Source organism: Cydia fagiglandana, chromosome 14, assembly GCF_963556715.1.
Source record: "Cydia fagiglandana chromosome 14, ilCydFagi1.1, whole genome shotgun sequence".
Classification (NCBI taxonomy): Eukaryota; Metazoa; Arthropoda; class Insecta; order Lepidoptera; family Tortricidae; genus Cydia; species Cydia fagiglandana.
This window is the reverse complement of record NC_085945.1, coordinates 19,565,255-19,579,570: the sequence shown is the minus strand read 5'-3', so window position 1 is coordinate 19,579,570 and position 14,316 is coordinate 19,565,255. Positions and strand designations below refer to the sequence as shown.

Here is a 14,316-nt window from a genome sequence, read left to right as displayed (position 1 = left end):
ACACGAAGTGGTTTAGTTGCATGGTTGATTGGTACCGGTGACCACCTTCCGGCTCCATCATCAGACCCTGAGTACTATCTTGTGTCAAAGATCTTGTTGAGACGAATCAAACGAGCCCAAACACGAAGTGGTTTAGTTGCATGGTTGATTGGTACCGGTGACCACCTTCCGGCTCCATCATCAGACCCTGAGTACTATTTTGTGTCAAAGATCTTGTTAAGACGAATAAAACGAGCCTAAACACGAAGTGGTTTAGTTGCATGGTTGATTGGTACCGGTGACCACCTTCCGGCTCCATCATCAGACCCTGAGTACTATCTTGTGCCAAAGATCTTGTTAAGACGAATCAAACGAGCCCAAACACGAAGTGGTTGAGTTGCATGGTTGATTAGTACCGGTGACCACATTCCGGCTCCATCATCAGACCCTGAGTACTATCTTGTGTCAAAGATCTTGTTGAGACGAATAAAACGAGCCCAAACACGAAGTGGTTTAGTTGCATGGTTGATTGGTACCGGTGACCACCTTCCGGCTCCATCATCAGACATCTTGTTGAGACGAATCAAACGAGCCCAAACACGAAGTGGTTTAGTTGCATGGTTGATTGGTACCGGTGACCACCTTCCGGCTCCATCATCAGACCCTGAGTACTATCTTGTGTCAAAGATCTTGTTGAGACGAATAAAACGAGCCTAAACACGAAGTGGTTTAGTTGCATGGTTGATTGGTACTGGTGACCACCTTCCGGCTCCATCATCAGACCCTGAGTACTATCTTAAGTCAAAGATCTTGTTGAGCCGAATCAAACGAGCCCAAACACGAAGTGGTTTAGTTGCATGGTTGATTGGTACCGGTGACCACCTTCCGGCTCCATCATCAGACCCTGAGTACTATCTTGTGTCAAAGATCTTGTTGAGACGAATCAAACGAGCCCAAACACGAAGTGGTTTAGTTGCATGGTTGATTGGTACCGGTGACCACCTTCCGGCTCCATCATCAGACCCTGAGTACTATCTTGTGTCAAAGATCTTGTTGAGACGAATAAAACGAGCCTAAACACGAAGTGGTTTAGTTGCATGGTTGATTGGTACCGGTGACCACCTTCCGGCTCCATCATCAGACCCCGAGTACTATCTTGAGTCAAATAAATACATATAGAATGTCAGGTCGTTTCAAATATTTTTAATCCTGTCCGGTAGTTTATTAAACTGTACCATTATAAATTATAATACTATAAAAACAGTGCTAGGATCAAAGTTTCTCGTTGCGGTTTACACGCACACAGTATAGCGTTTTACACGGCGCCCGCCGCACACAATGATAAAAAACCTCGTCGTCGCCGTTGAAAATGTGCGGAGCCGACCGACACACGTCCTGCCTGTACAAGCTCTGCCGCGGCACTGAGCTGGCGAGCGCGCGTCATCGGTAATATAGAGTAGTTTTCAAAAAATTGCCAAAAAATTATAGTAGAATTTCATAAACACTTATGTATACCAACAGTATAAGCAAACGTTGCAGATTGCTTAAGTATGAAAATGACTTCGATATTAAGTAGATTTACGTAGAAATTGACACTTGTTTCGGAGAGAAAATTAGTTCGTTTTACTTTGATTTCCTCTTTCTCAAAGGTATGTAGGAAAAATATCGTTTGATATGCCTAAAGTACAGGGTATTAGTAACACAAAATAGCCAGGTTTAGCAGAGTAAACTTCTCAACATTTCCAAATAAGAGCTTGCCGTTCAGTGCTTCACGGGGTTTTTCGGAAACGACCATCAGAAAAAAATTCATTACTAATTTAATAAGTCCTTTTTCTAATATTTACAACGATATTTAAAAAGATAAGAAGACGCTTTTACTGGAACAAGTACTCATTGTTTCTAATAATGAGCACAAAGTCCTGAATTTCGTCGACTAGTATCATCAATTTTGCATTATTTCGACTTTTCTTGTAAGAGCGCTCTTAAAAAATAATTATGTAAATTTAATGAAGTAATATTGCATATCGTAACGTGTCTGCTTATTTTGGTTTGGACCACAGAGTCATTCTTGTGTGGAAATTGGTTCGTATTGCACGTCGCAAAAGTCGAGGACTTTGTTTTCAATATATCTTAATACTTTGTATTTCTATGTCGGTATTTTCAATATAAATACATAATTTTACAGTTACACGTTACTATGACAAAGTGCTAAAAGGTACATTCGCTTCAGAACCCGGTTTCATATCTTGCCCAACGAAGTTCTCGAAAATTTCTGACACTCTCTTAAATGTGGAGCCGTAAAATAAGAGAGTGGAATCTCTTTTGCACGCACTCATTTCGCACAATATTATAATAAGTTTTTAGCAAAAATTTTCTTTTTGTACAAGCTGTCGCTGACTGTACTTTTTTTTCACAAATAACTAATACTCATCGAGACAATTCTAAAAACCCCAAACACAATTAGGTTGCGTTGTTTTATCACAGAGTTCCTATGGCCACCTCCTATCTCCATCATCACATCAGCTCCTTAGTACCGTAATACATATTGCAATGTCACCTGACTTACACACGTATGCTAATTTTCAGCTTCATCGGAAACCGGAAAGTGGGTCAAATTTGACTTGCAAGATTTGATCCGTACAAACATAGGTAACAATGCAAGCTTGTAATAAGAAAATGTACGCAGAGCCACGAGTGCATGCGATTAGTGATACAGGTGATACCTGAGAACTTTATCCAAATTTGTTTATTGGAAACTTCCAGAGAATACAATAATAAGGTACTTATTAACATTTTCTGTGGATTCCATTCCAACGCACCTATTTTTATTGCTCTCGAGTATAGTTGAATTTCTGCCACTATGTTTTGAGCTATCAGCTCGCTGAAGGGACATAATATATGAATGTGCACTGTGCAGTAAACATGTCTCGATAAGCGAAATCGCAATTAGCACGTCGTGAGCTGATTGCCTACTCATCGGAAATTATGCGGTGATCGGCGCCCGCGCCGCGCCGCGCCGCGCCGGAGAAACGCGTAAACGCGGCGGAAATGTGTATGATTTAATGTACAGACAAGTGTACAAATATGGGTACATACAACTTACACAAAGTCCCCCGCCGCGTCTGTATGTTTGTGTGTATGTATGTTTGCGATAAACTCAAAAACTACAGAATGGATTTTCATGCGTTTTTTACCCATCAATGGGACATCCATTCTTGAGGAAGGCTTAGGTGTGCGAAGCCGGGGCGGCGGTAAGAGCTATGGGACATATTTTTGAGTATGATAACTACACCCATATTTTTACACAACTGTACTCGTATTGCTTATGTCTTGTGTGTATACATATTTATTCATACAATATTTCGGGCTTCTCGGAAACGGCTCTATAACGATTTCGATGAAATTTGCTATAAGGCTGAGGCGAGTTAGACGAGTGAGTCGTGGCTTTGTGGCTGAGCAGTGGGCATTCAAGTCTGAACTTACGCGACGAATTCAACGAAAACCGGGCACTTAGATACATGCTCGCCATTCTATACACTACTCCATCCCTCTGTCTACTCCGAGTGTACAGGTGCCGATGTCGCGCTGATAACAGACGATAACGCTAAAGACTGACTCAGCCTCGGTCATCGACGAGCCTCGGCCCGCGGCCCACGCCACGCCGCGCATGTAACCTTACTTCTCGGCAATACGATTCAAGATCGGTCACATAAATGTGCCGTCAATGTTACTAACAGCAACACTGGACTGATCAGCAGTGGGCCTTAGGTCGTTGCAATAAAGTTCACGTCGCGTCGGTCGGGTCGGTTTCGACGATGTTATGGAGCCTACTCGCGACACCTACTTAGTGTACTTGTGAGATAACAAAAAGCTGGCAAATGGCGGCCATTACTCATCGCCTGCGCACCACAACCACACAATGAATCCGAGGCAATACTCTACTACTTCATGTTGTCAAGTTCAAACTTGAGACGTTCTGAACAATAGGTACAAATGCCAGCACATTTACAAGTAAATTTAAATAAGAATGTATAGAAATCTAAATTTTGTTATCTGCCTCTCTGGAATGAAATTTTCGATATTCAGAGTAGGCCCTCTGGACAACTAGGTACATACAAAAATTATTCTGGCATTCTTAGGCTGCATATCATAGAAAACACTTTGGTAAATATAATACAAAGTCAATAGTTCCTGCGAAAAAAAATTTGAAAGGAATAATTTAAAAAAGTCCAATAAAGTTACAATGACCTTGATATACTGATTACAAAATCAACTGCAGAACTTGTGTAGCTATTGGTAAATTGATAAATGCCACATATTATAGATAAGATTGCACCTTTACAATTGATAACATTTATCTACCTCAATTATGCAATTATCAGTATTCAATGTTGTAGAAAATGTTGGTAAACATTCTTGCGCAGAAAGTTGTAAAGTACAGTTATACAGCAGTTGTTTAATAGCAGCTTTTGTCAAGTGGCGTGTCACGGTGCTAGTTGACGGCGCTGCGTGCTCTCATTAGGAAAGTCGCTCATGCTACAAATGTTGTCATTAGGACATACCTGACATGGCATGGCTTGCATGCTTACTCAACCATGCTACACAATTAACAATATTTAGTACCATTTAATCAGGAATCCTGTCAAGTGCTGGTTATTGAATTTGAAAATGATAGTTATTTTGCCAATTCTTGGAAGAAACAAATTTTGTGATGGTATCAACACAACTTTCATATCTTGGAAATATGCAGTTAGGCAACAGAAGGGTTAAAATTCTTTTAGACTGAATGTTCTAAAACTATGTTAAATCTTTGTTTTAATAACAATAAATTATACTACAGTTACTTTGAAGGTAATTTTATGGAGAATGATAGCAATAGCAATAACAATGGTTTGCATGTGTGTAGTGCAGACAATATGGCACGCAGCCAGCGGAGCACAGCCAAGGGCAGCCTCCGTCACAGCGTGCTCAATGGGGTGCTCAATACCTTCAATACACACAGTCACATGGCTTGTTTAAGGTTTGTTTATATCAGTTGTTGATCAATATGCTACAGGAAAACTTAAACTCACATAATTACAGAAAATTATTATTCAACACAATCCTCATTAAGGATAAGGAAATTTAAAGCGGATAATTTATTTACCAAACAGTATAATAATGTCCTTTCGTATATTTAGTATGAACGCACAATGAGCAGGCTTATGTGAGGAAATCTAAGATAGTTTCTTGTCAATGCCAACACCATTCTGTTGACAATGTAAGACAATTTGTGTTCTCAAAACATAACATTTGCACAACTATCTATTTTATTTTTGCAGATATTACATATTCATTCCTTAATTTTTTGTAAATGTAGTAATAATAATATCTATTTGAGGACAAGCTTAGGCCATGATAAAGTAACCTGATATCAAACAATGCCTGTCTGGTGTGTGCCGCGACAAATAATGTCTGTTCAATGTCCCCAATAAAGCTAATAACTAATCTCATTGTCATTTTGATAAGCAAGTTACTGTACATTGCTGGGCAGTAAACACAGAACTAAAGATATCAAGTAGATTTGAGGCAACATTAGACCCATCATATCGCCATTATATTTGAACTAGATTTTGTTTTTTTTTAATAAACAATAAATTTACAGAGTATAAGATGTATGATGCTTCAAGGACCAAGGAAGCCATAGTGCGGCATAACTAACCCTAGTGATGTAAGGGCGACCGACTAGGGGCGTGGCGTGGCGTGGCAGATGTAGGTAGGTACTCACGCTTGGCGGCATGGACCACATCCTTGACCTCCTTGATGAGGCGCTTGACCTGCTGCGAGGTCCGCTCCAGCTCCTTCTCGTGGCGCAGCAGGTTCTCGCGGAAGTGCGGGCTGTCCGCCAGGCACTCCGTGAACTCCAGCGGCACCAGACCCACGCCCATGCTGATGCTGTTCTCCCGCCCGTCCCGACACAAGTAACACTCCTTCGCGTCCACACTCGCACTGCACTTTCACCGCGCGCCCCAGCGACTCGACATCGCGCTTCTACACTAACACACTAGGACGGAATCACTTCGATATGATGATGACGACACTAACACGAACACTACAATATAGAATATCAAAATTGATATAAATCCAGGAACAATATTTTTCGATAAATAGCTGCTTATCTGTCAAATGGACTTTGACGGTGTTGCCACACTAACAATGGATCGGGATCGGATCAAGAAATCTACTACTGCGTTCAAAAATAAAATTTCTAAATTCTACCATTCCACATTAAGGCCTCATTCGCACGAGCGCTGTAAAAACGCGCGTTTGAATGACACAAATGGATACATAGCATATAGTGATATTATTCTCTTTGGGATACTTTCTTCTTCCTAGCGTTATCCCGTCATTTCGCCACGGCTCATGAGAGCCTGGGGTCCGCTTGACAACTTTGGGATACATGTGTATTTAAGGCGTATCCAGATTAGTCAATTTTTTGCCAATCTGATTCGATTGCCCGACCGAACCAGGAGGTGCGGACGCAAATACCAATTTGGCTCGCCGAATTCAACCGCCGATATTGACCAGTATTACCGATAAAATGAGGTGCGGACGCAAGAATACCAATTCGTGAGGCCAGTATTTTCATTCCAGGGCATTTTTTTTAATTTACCACTATTGACATGATGGCGGTGGCGCTTTTTATATAGAGTCTGGCTAGCCAAATTTTGTTGACAAATATTTCCTTGTTGCATCACCAATTGTCTATGCTTTTAAAAAAAGTTAAAAGTCTGTTGTCAATTTATGTCATTCATTCAAATTGTTTGCGGTTTATAAGGCGTTTATTTTAAATAACACTTAAATAATATTAATAATGACTATGCCGAGTGTGGTCCGCAAACTATTATTTAAGCTCTTAAATAATTAAGACAATGTGCGAAGTCGACGTGAAGCGATTATTAACGAAAAACTGCAATGTTTACAAGTCGTAAATAATTTAGTAGGTTGGTGCTCTAATAATATTTTGATACTTTAAGTACTATTTCTAACATTTCCCTATAACTTTGATTAAGTACGTGCATTTATTAATACCTGAAACAAGTGTGTAAAAAAAAACGGATAAACTAGAAGTTCTAGAAAATATCAATAAAATCTAAACATTGGACCGTAAACTTATGTGTTTGTCGTTAACTGTACTTTAAATAGTGGTATAAATTATGTGAGCTGACTTTGAGTGCACGTCAACGTATATTTAACTTATTTTATCAGGTACCTTACGTGTGCACGGAAAATCAAAAATATTTTCTAGTATCAAAACTATAAATCCTACTACACACAGTGTGACCAGCCCAAGATTTTTTGAATTTCCCGCCAAAACTTTGGGTAATATTTCAGTAGCCAGACTCTATCATGCCAGCACATGCCAGTCTAAAAGTGGTATCCTCGGAGTAAATCGCACTATCGCACCCTTTAGCCCAAAAGGTAAGTATATAAATAAAGCAACGGCTGCATGGAAACCAAATGGAAACTATGGAGTGTAGAAGTAAGCTACCTCTACCTTCCATAATGGAAACACTTTATTCACTGTTAACAAATAACATCTGTTAATTTGCGGAGTTAGGATCTTACATCTACATATTTCTTACATATTTTATAGTCGTTCGTGGAGTAAACTCCAGTCGTGCGACGGAGCTGCCACTAGCACACACACTTTTGTCGTCAATCTCTATTATTCGAACCTCCGAATTTTCTAGGTGGCTTTACCCGTAGTTCTTCAGAAATAACACAACAAATAAAACCCGTTAAAATATAGCAAAAAATAAGTATATTTATTAGTGTATTGCAGTTATGTTTTGGCCGGAGCCGCAGCTGCCTCCTCCTCCGACTCCTCCTCGGACTCGTCGTCGTCATCATCGTCGTCGTCGTCGTCCGACTCCGAGTCGTCGTAGTCGTCGCCCGAGCCGCCGCCGTAGCCGCCTGGAAATATTCATTATAGTTAAGCCATTGTTACAGAGTGAACAACATTTTATATGTAAACTGCTAATGAATTAATGATATAAGATATGAAACAGTTAAAAATAGATGGCGTCAATATAAGATGCTTTTATTTGATTTTTGTGTGTATGATAAATAAGCACAATACCATAGGTACGCATAAAAATGAAATAATAGAATCTTATAGCACGACGAATTACGTACATTGACCCGCCATTTCTCATCTCTACATATAATTACGAGTATATTGCTGTTCCGCCCATGCGGACATGGTGGCCGTCAATGCTACTGTGCGAGCGGGACAGCAATATATACTGCGCGTGCGAGAGATACGAAGAGGCGGGTCAATGTACTAAATTGTTCGTGCTCAGCGTCCTTACTTAAGCAGTCACGCGGTAACAACACACAACACACGCAGACACACACACACTGGTACCTGCAGCCTGGCCGTAACCCGAGTAACCGCCGTAGCCGGCGGCGGCGGCGTCGTCGTCCGCCGCCGCCGTGCCCTGTCGTCCGTAGCGGTGTGACCGCACAACACACACACACACACACTGGTACCTGCAGCCTGGCCGTAACCTGAGTAGCCGCCGTAGCCGGCGTCGTCGTCGTCGTCGTCCGCCGCCGCCGTGCCCTGTCGTCCGTAGCGATGTGACCGCACAACACACACACACACACACACACACACACACACACACACACACACACACACACACACACACACACACACACACACACACTGGTACCTGCAGCCTGGCCGTAACCTGAGTAGCCGCCGTAGCCGGCGTCGTCGTCGTCGTCGTCCGCCGCCGCCGTGCCCTGTCGTCCGTAGCGGTGTGACCGCACAACACACACACACACACACACACACACACACACACACACTGGTACCTGCAGCCTGGCCGTAACCTGAGAAGCCGCCGTAGCCGGCGTCGGCGTCGTCGTCGTCGTCGTCCGCCGCCGCCGTGCCCTGTCGTCCGTAGCGGTGTGACCGCACAACACACACACACACACACACACACTGGTACCTGCAGCCTGGCCGTAACCTGAGTAGCCGCCGTAGCCGGCGTCGTCGTCGTCGTCGTCCGCCGCCGCCGTGTCCTGTCGTCCGTAGCGGTGTGACCGCACAACACACACACACACACACAGGTACCTGCAGCCTGGCCGTAACCTGAGTAGCCGCCGTAGCCGGCGTCGTCGTCGTCGTCGTCCGCCGCCGCCGTGCCCTGTCGTCCGTAGCGGTGTGACCGCACAACACACACACACACACACACACACACACTGGTACCTGCAGCCTGGCCGTAACCTGAGTAGCCGCCGTAGCCGGCGTCGTCGTCGTCGTCGTCCGCCGCCGCCGTGCCCTGTCGTCCGTAGCGGTGTGACCGCACAACACACACACACACACACACACACTGGTACCTGCAGCCTGGCCGTAACCTGAGTAGCCGCCGTAGCCGGCGTCGTCGTCGTCGTCGTCCGCCGCCGCCGTGCCCTGTCGTCCGTAGCGGTGTGAGCGCGCTGCAACACAAACACACTATATATATTATCATCAATCATATTATCACGTACGCCTTGTCGCGGCATTTTGCTGCGAAGAATTTTCATGAGTACTAGTTTCACGAAAGCGACTACCATCTGACCCTCCAGCGGGAAGCTAGGCCTCATTGCGATTACTCCCGTTTTCTCATAATGGTTTTCATAAAAAGAAAAGCACTGTAGAAAAGTGATAAGGGCGCTAGTAGGCAGTATACAGAACAGCGCCGTCTAGTGTGAAATAGAGCAAGTATAAAGTAAGTAGGTACAGACTGGACATGCTGAGGTCGGCGGTGAGCTGCGTGGGGTAGGCGCACTTGGGGCAGGGCGGCGGGCCCTTCTTGGGCGCGGCGCCGCGGCGGCGCACGTGCTCGTCGCAGAAGCACGTCTTGCAGCGCAGGCACGAGTACTGCCCCAGCCGGTTGCACGATTGACCTGGAACACCGACATCTCATTTATCATTTTTGGTCTATGCAAATAAATAATTCGCATTTTCGCGAAAAAAACTTCACATGAACTACTTTTATTATTTTTGGGTCAATAAGTGACACATCCTCTTCGGGCCGGTACGGACGGCCTGCAAGGCGACTGCGACTATTATTACTACAGTTATTACTTTTATGCTATTGCAGTCGGGTCGCAGTCCGCCCGTATCGGCCCTCAGTCTAATAAGACGCAGTACGCTCTGTACAATCAAGTTCATAGTTATGTAAAACAATAAAATTCTTGTCTTCTCTTACAATGTGAAGCTAAACCCAGCATACGGCGTCAATCGACCAAAAAGTTCATTTGTAAAGTGGCGATGCAATAGAGTGAGTGGATGTATGTAGGTGTACTGACACTTGTAGGTCTCGGCCTCGAGCACCTGGCAGGAGGCCTGGTGCTCGAACTGGTCGTCCTCGCACAGGAAGCCCTCGCAGAAGCAGCAGCGGAACACGCGCCCGCCGTGCTCCCACACGCCTGCAACGTTATTGTTATTGTTATAGTTGTTTCCACACACACCTTCGTAACCTCACCGACTGCTTTTAGCTTACTTTTGACTCGACCCAAAGATAAATAGATAGATGGATAAAACCATAGAGGTACAATAATATAGAGGACATGGGGGAGGGGCCAAATGACCGAACGAGATGCACTCATGGAACTTTCAGTAGGAGTAGCAGAGAAGGATGTCTAATGTTCTAAAATGTGGGTGTTCAATGAGCATTTCTGAACTTGTTCTACTTAATTACATCCCAAGCGAACTAGAACTTGGCACCCTTATAGAACCCAATTCTTTTTTCGGCGAAGGCAACAATGACCCATACCTAATTTTTTTTAATATTGAACTTGGCTCTCATTTCACATTTATGTTTTTGATATCATTACTTCTTGTACAGAAAATATTAATATTCATCATAGTTAATTTCAAAACTAAATTTTATTTTTGCTATTACAAATTCGATAGGCGCTTAGTGCATAAATAAAAAACTGTTTCTTTATCAAAGTTTCGTAACCACACCATTGCCCAGCTGGATACTGAATTTCAACTAGTAAGGTCTTCTGGAATTTTCTGGAGGTTTTTGATGTTAGATGAGACAGTCAGTACGTGAGTCAGTACCTAAGTCAGTGAGAAAGAAAAATCCCGATTTTTAGATGTATGTATCTTAAATTCTTAATAACCAGTTGAGCTATATTCATGAAATTTGAGGTTCTATTTAGCCTAAATGTTTAATAGATTTTGAGTTACATAGGAGCCAAAAGTGGCTCCAAATGGTTCGTGTAACACACGGCCGCTGCGTCGCCAGTTCTCTTCTTTTGAACTTGGCTTGACTTGCTGCCGCGAGTCTAGATGATGTCTTGTATTTACCTCGCTCACACTCGAGACAGACTGCATCAGTCAGCGGGCAGGTGCAGGCGTGGGCCGTGAGGCACTTGCGCCCGTGGCACACCCACGCCTCACAGAAATCGCAGATTGCACCCTGAAATATGTAGTTCCCATTGCAGTTTCTCAAGAGAAGTGATAATGTAGGTTATGTATGCATTGCTAGCATCCATTACAATAATGATGTTAATTATAATCATATTCATTTCATATTCATTTTCGTAGACTACAAAATACAAGTGGACATTGATGTGCATTGTGCACGTATCAGCTTTAAGCTGCCTGTGCATTTACATATAATAATAATAATAATAACCCCGCGGGGGCAGCTTGTGGCGAGCTGACGGTGAGTGGCGACACCGCGGACCCCTATTCCAGAGGGCCCTGTCATCTGGCCCTCACCTCTGTGCTTGCCTTGATTGGCCGGCCAGAGTGGAGTCGCAAGAGCGGGACCTATGCTCCAGGTTGGAAGTGTAAAATGTCATAACGCCGGCGGCCCTTGAACGGATTACCGGGATCTGGCTACCGCAGACTCACCTCTCGACAACCTCACAGCCGCTCCAAAGTGTTGCCCTGTTGTCGCACTGTGCGTGCGGCCATTGCGGGGCCCACTCAATGAGTTGGCGAGTCACCACCTGTCTTATACAATTTTGAGACTGATTGCCACGGCAGGTGTCCGCTAGTCTCTCCCATAGCCCATTATCCAGTCCATCCAACTTTCAAATCTATAGCCCATGACCTTAGTTCCCATCGCAGCACAAAAGTGCTGCACTGCAATAGTCTGCACCTGGCGGGGACCATCTCCGGATGTATCACATTGTGCGTTCGGGGATGGTATCCGCCATGTGTATCCCTTGATTTTAGATTAAAGTGTCTTAAAGGGCCTCTGCGCTGTTCGCTTCGGCCCCACGTACGCCTCCCAAAGGTCCGGGACCCCATGGTCCCGAGATATGGAAAAGACATACAAATAATAATTTTTTTATTGTTTTGTAAGTGTTTTTATATTTTACTTTTATATACATATTATAAAAACCTAGCCTAAGAAAAATGATGAATAAAAGATAATATTAACATTAAAGTGTTAGGTTAGGATTCTGGGTAGAAAATAAGACAATTTTACAAGCTTTTACTTGCATTGTATGTACAGTAGAGTGTAAAAATATGGGTCACATATGGGTGCATATAATTTACTCAAAAATAGGAGGTGGCCATAGGAACTGTGATAAAACAATGCAACCTACTATGGTATTTGACTACTAGTCAAATCAGATTCTCTTTTCGAACTGTCATATCTTCTGGTGCTTTATTTCATGAATGGTGTAAAATAATTTATTTTTAAATACAGTCAAATACCCTATCAAGTTTGAGATTTTAAGAATTGTCTTGACAAGTATTAGTTGTCTGTGGAAAGAAAAGTACAGTCAGCAATAAAAGCTTGTACCAAAAACTTATTACACAGTATACAATGTGTAATAAGTTCAAATCTCAAAAAAAAAAAAATTTGATGATGTATTATACTTTATCTTTGACAGTTTTAAGAATAAATGAACAGTATACAGACCACCATGGCGAGCCCTGTGACATAGACCCCAGGGTGGCGGACAACACAGTCGCCCGCCTTGGCCATGCACTTGCCCTTGCCGCAGTGCGCGCACACCGGCAGCCGCTGTACTGCCGCACAGAAGTAGCAGAACGCGCGACTCTTCTGCTTTCTGCAAAACACTCAGCACTTAAGCTTACGAGAAATAAAGAATGGTAAGTGTGATTGTTTCATCAACAAACTAGCACAAATGAGAGAGCAGAAGCATAAGTAAGCAAAATAAAAGTATGATGCTCACTTCTGACACTTGTCGCACTCCATGGGCCCGTTGCAAGGGTGCTGCGCCAGGTCGACGTGGTCGCGCGCGTTGCGGATCTCTTTCTGCCGTTGCTTCTGCTTCTCCGCCTTCTTGCGCTGTCCCGTTTTCTTCTTTTTCGGCATTGCTACTAATCGGTCTATCAAGGAGTGCCTTAAAATACAAAATTTAATGAGATGTCGACGACCGCCGAGCAACGCAACGACGGCGACGATTTTTTGACAGTTCACATGACAGCGACAGCGCAACAGATGACTGCTGTCAAAAAAAATTGCGTAATACGAAGCGTGTTCGAAAAAAGAAACCAAGGGCCCAACCTTTTCTGTTCTCTTTCACGACGCAGCTACTAGTATCATTTCTCTCTCCTCGCTCTTTTAAAATGCCGTTTGTCAAAAAAGGACAACCATACTGTTGACAAGGTGGACTTCAAATCAAGTGTTGCCTTTCTTGATGCGCCCAGGCTGTGTATGTGTGCGTAAAAGCGTATATGTGTGCTCTTTTAGGGATGTCAAAAGTCGATTTTAATCATGTTATATGTCGATAAACGCTACACAGCGGAACGAAATAGCGATTAATTGAAGCTTCAATATCTTCGTTAAACATAAACATAATTGAAATGCTAATGGATAATGAATATATTATAATATAATAATATAATTCAATTATTGCGGAACACCTATTTTAGGAGGTATTTATGTATTTTAATTAAATATCTGAACTTTCCCTTGGTTCCCTGCTGGGGCGTGACTATAAAATTGTGATCTGATAACCACAATAAAGAATAAAAGCGTTTTTGGTCATTTTAGGTATCGTTAAGCCTTTGAAGTAAAATTAAAATTGCAAGAAATGTCGATAGTTTATCGATATGACTTTATCGACATGGCTACAGCAACGTGGGCCTCATTGTTAATCGTACACTAAACAAAAGTGGCAACAGTGACAGCTCGCTGAGACACCGTCTATATATATATATATATTATGTCTATGAAAGAAACGAACAAATTTGATAATAATTAAATTTTAGTTTTTTAAAGCCAAATATATTTTTATAAAATTTTGTCTTTTCTAGAACATTATAACATAATTATCAGCATTAATACAAGCGGGACG

The 14,316-nt window shown here is 42.9% G+C and overlaps 2 protein-coding genes across 2 annotated transcripts in view; both read right to left on the bottom strand.

Moving 5' to 3' along the window:
• Positions 1-6,191, bottom strand: part of LOC134670483 (rho GTPase-activating protein 26) — a 72,650-nt gene extending 66,459 nt beyond the window's left edge. The window contains exon 1 of the mRNA XM_063528308.1: positions 5,747-6,191. Within this exon, the coding sequence (XP_063384378.1) occupies positions 5,747-5,906 (160 nt within the window). The 5' untranslated portion in view covers positions 5,907-6,191. The remainder of the gene's footprint in view (positions 1-5,746) is intronic.
• A 1,577-nt stretch (positions 6,192-7,768) lies between these two features.
• Positions 7,769-13,415, bottom strand: LOC134670961 (zinc finger protein 330 homolog). The gene is made up of 7 exons (XM_063528785.1): positions 13,189-13,415; positions 12,912-13,062; positions 11,336-11,447; positions 10,327-10,446; positions 9,760-9,921; positions 9,373-9,471; positions 7,769-7,935 (listed from the first exon to the last, which is right to left on the bottom strand). Exons 1-7 carry the CDS (start codon positions 13,329-13,331, stop codon positions 7,805-7,807), a joined length of 918 nt encoding a protein of 305 aa, XP_063384855.1. The 5' UTR covers positions 13,332-13,415; the 3' UTR covers positions 7,769-7,804.
• Between the last annotated feature and the right edge of the window lie 901 nt (positions 13,416-14,316).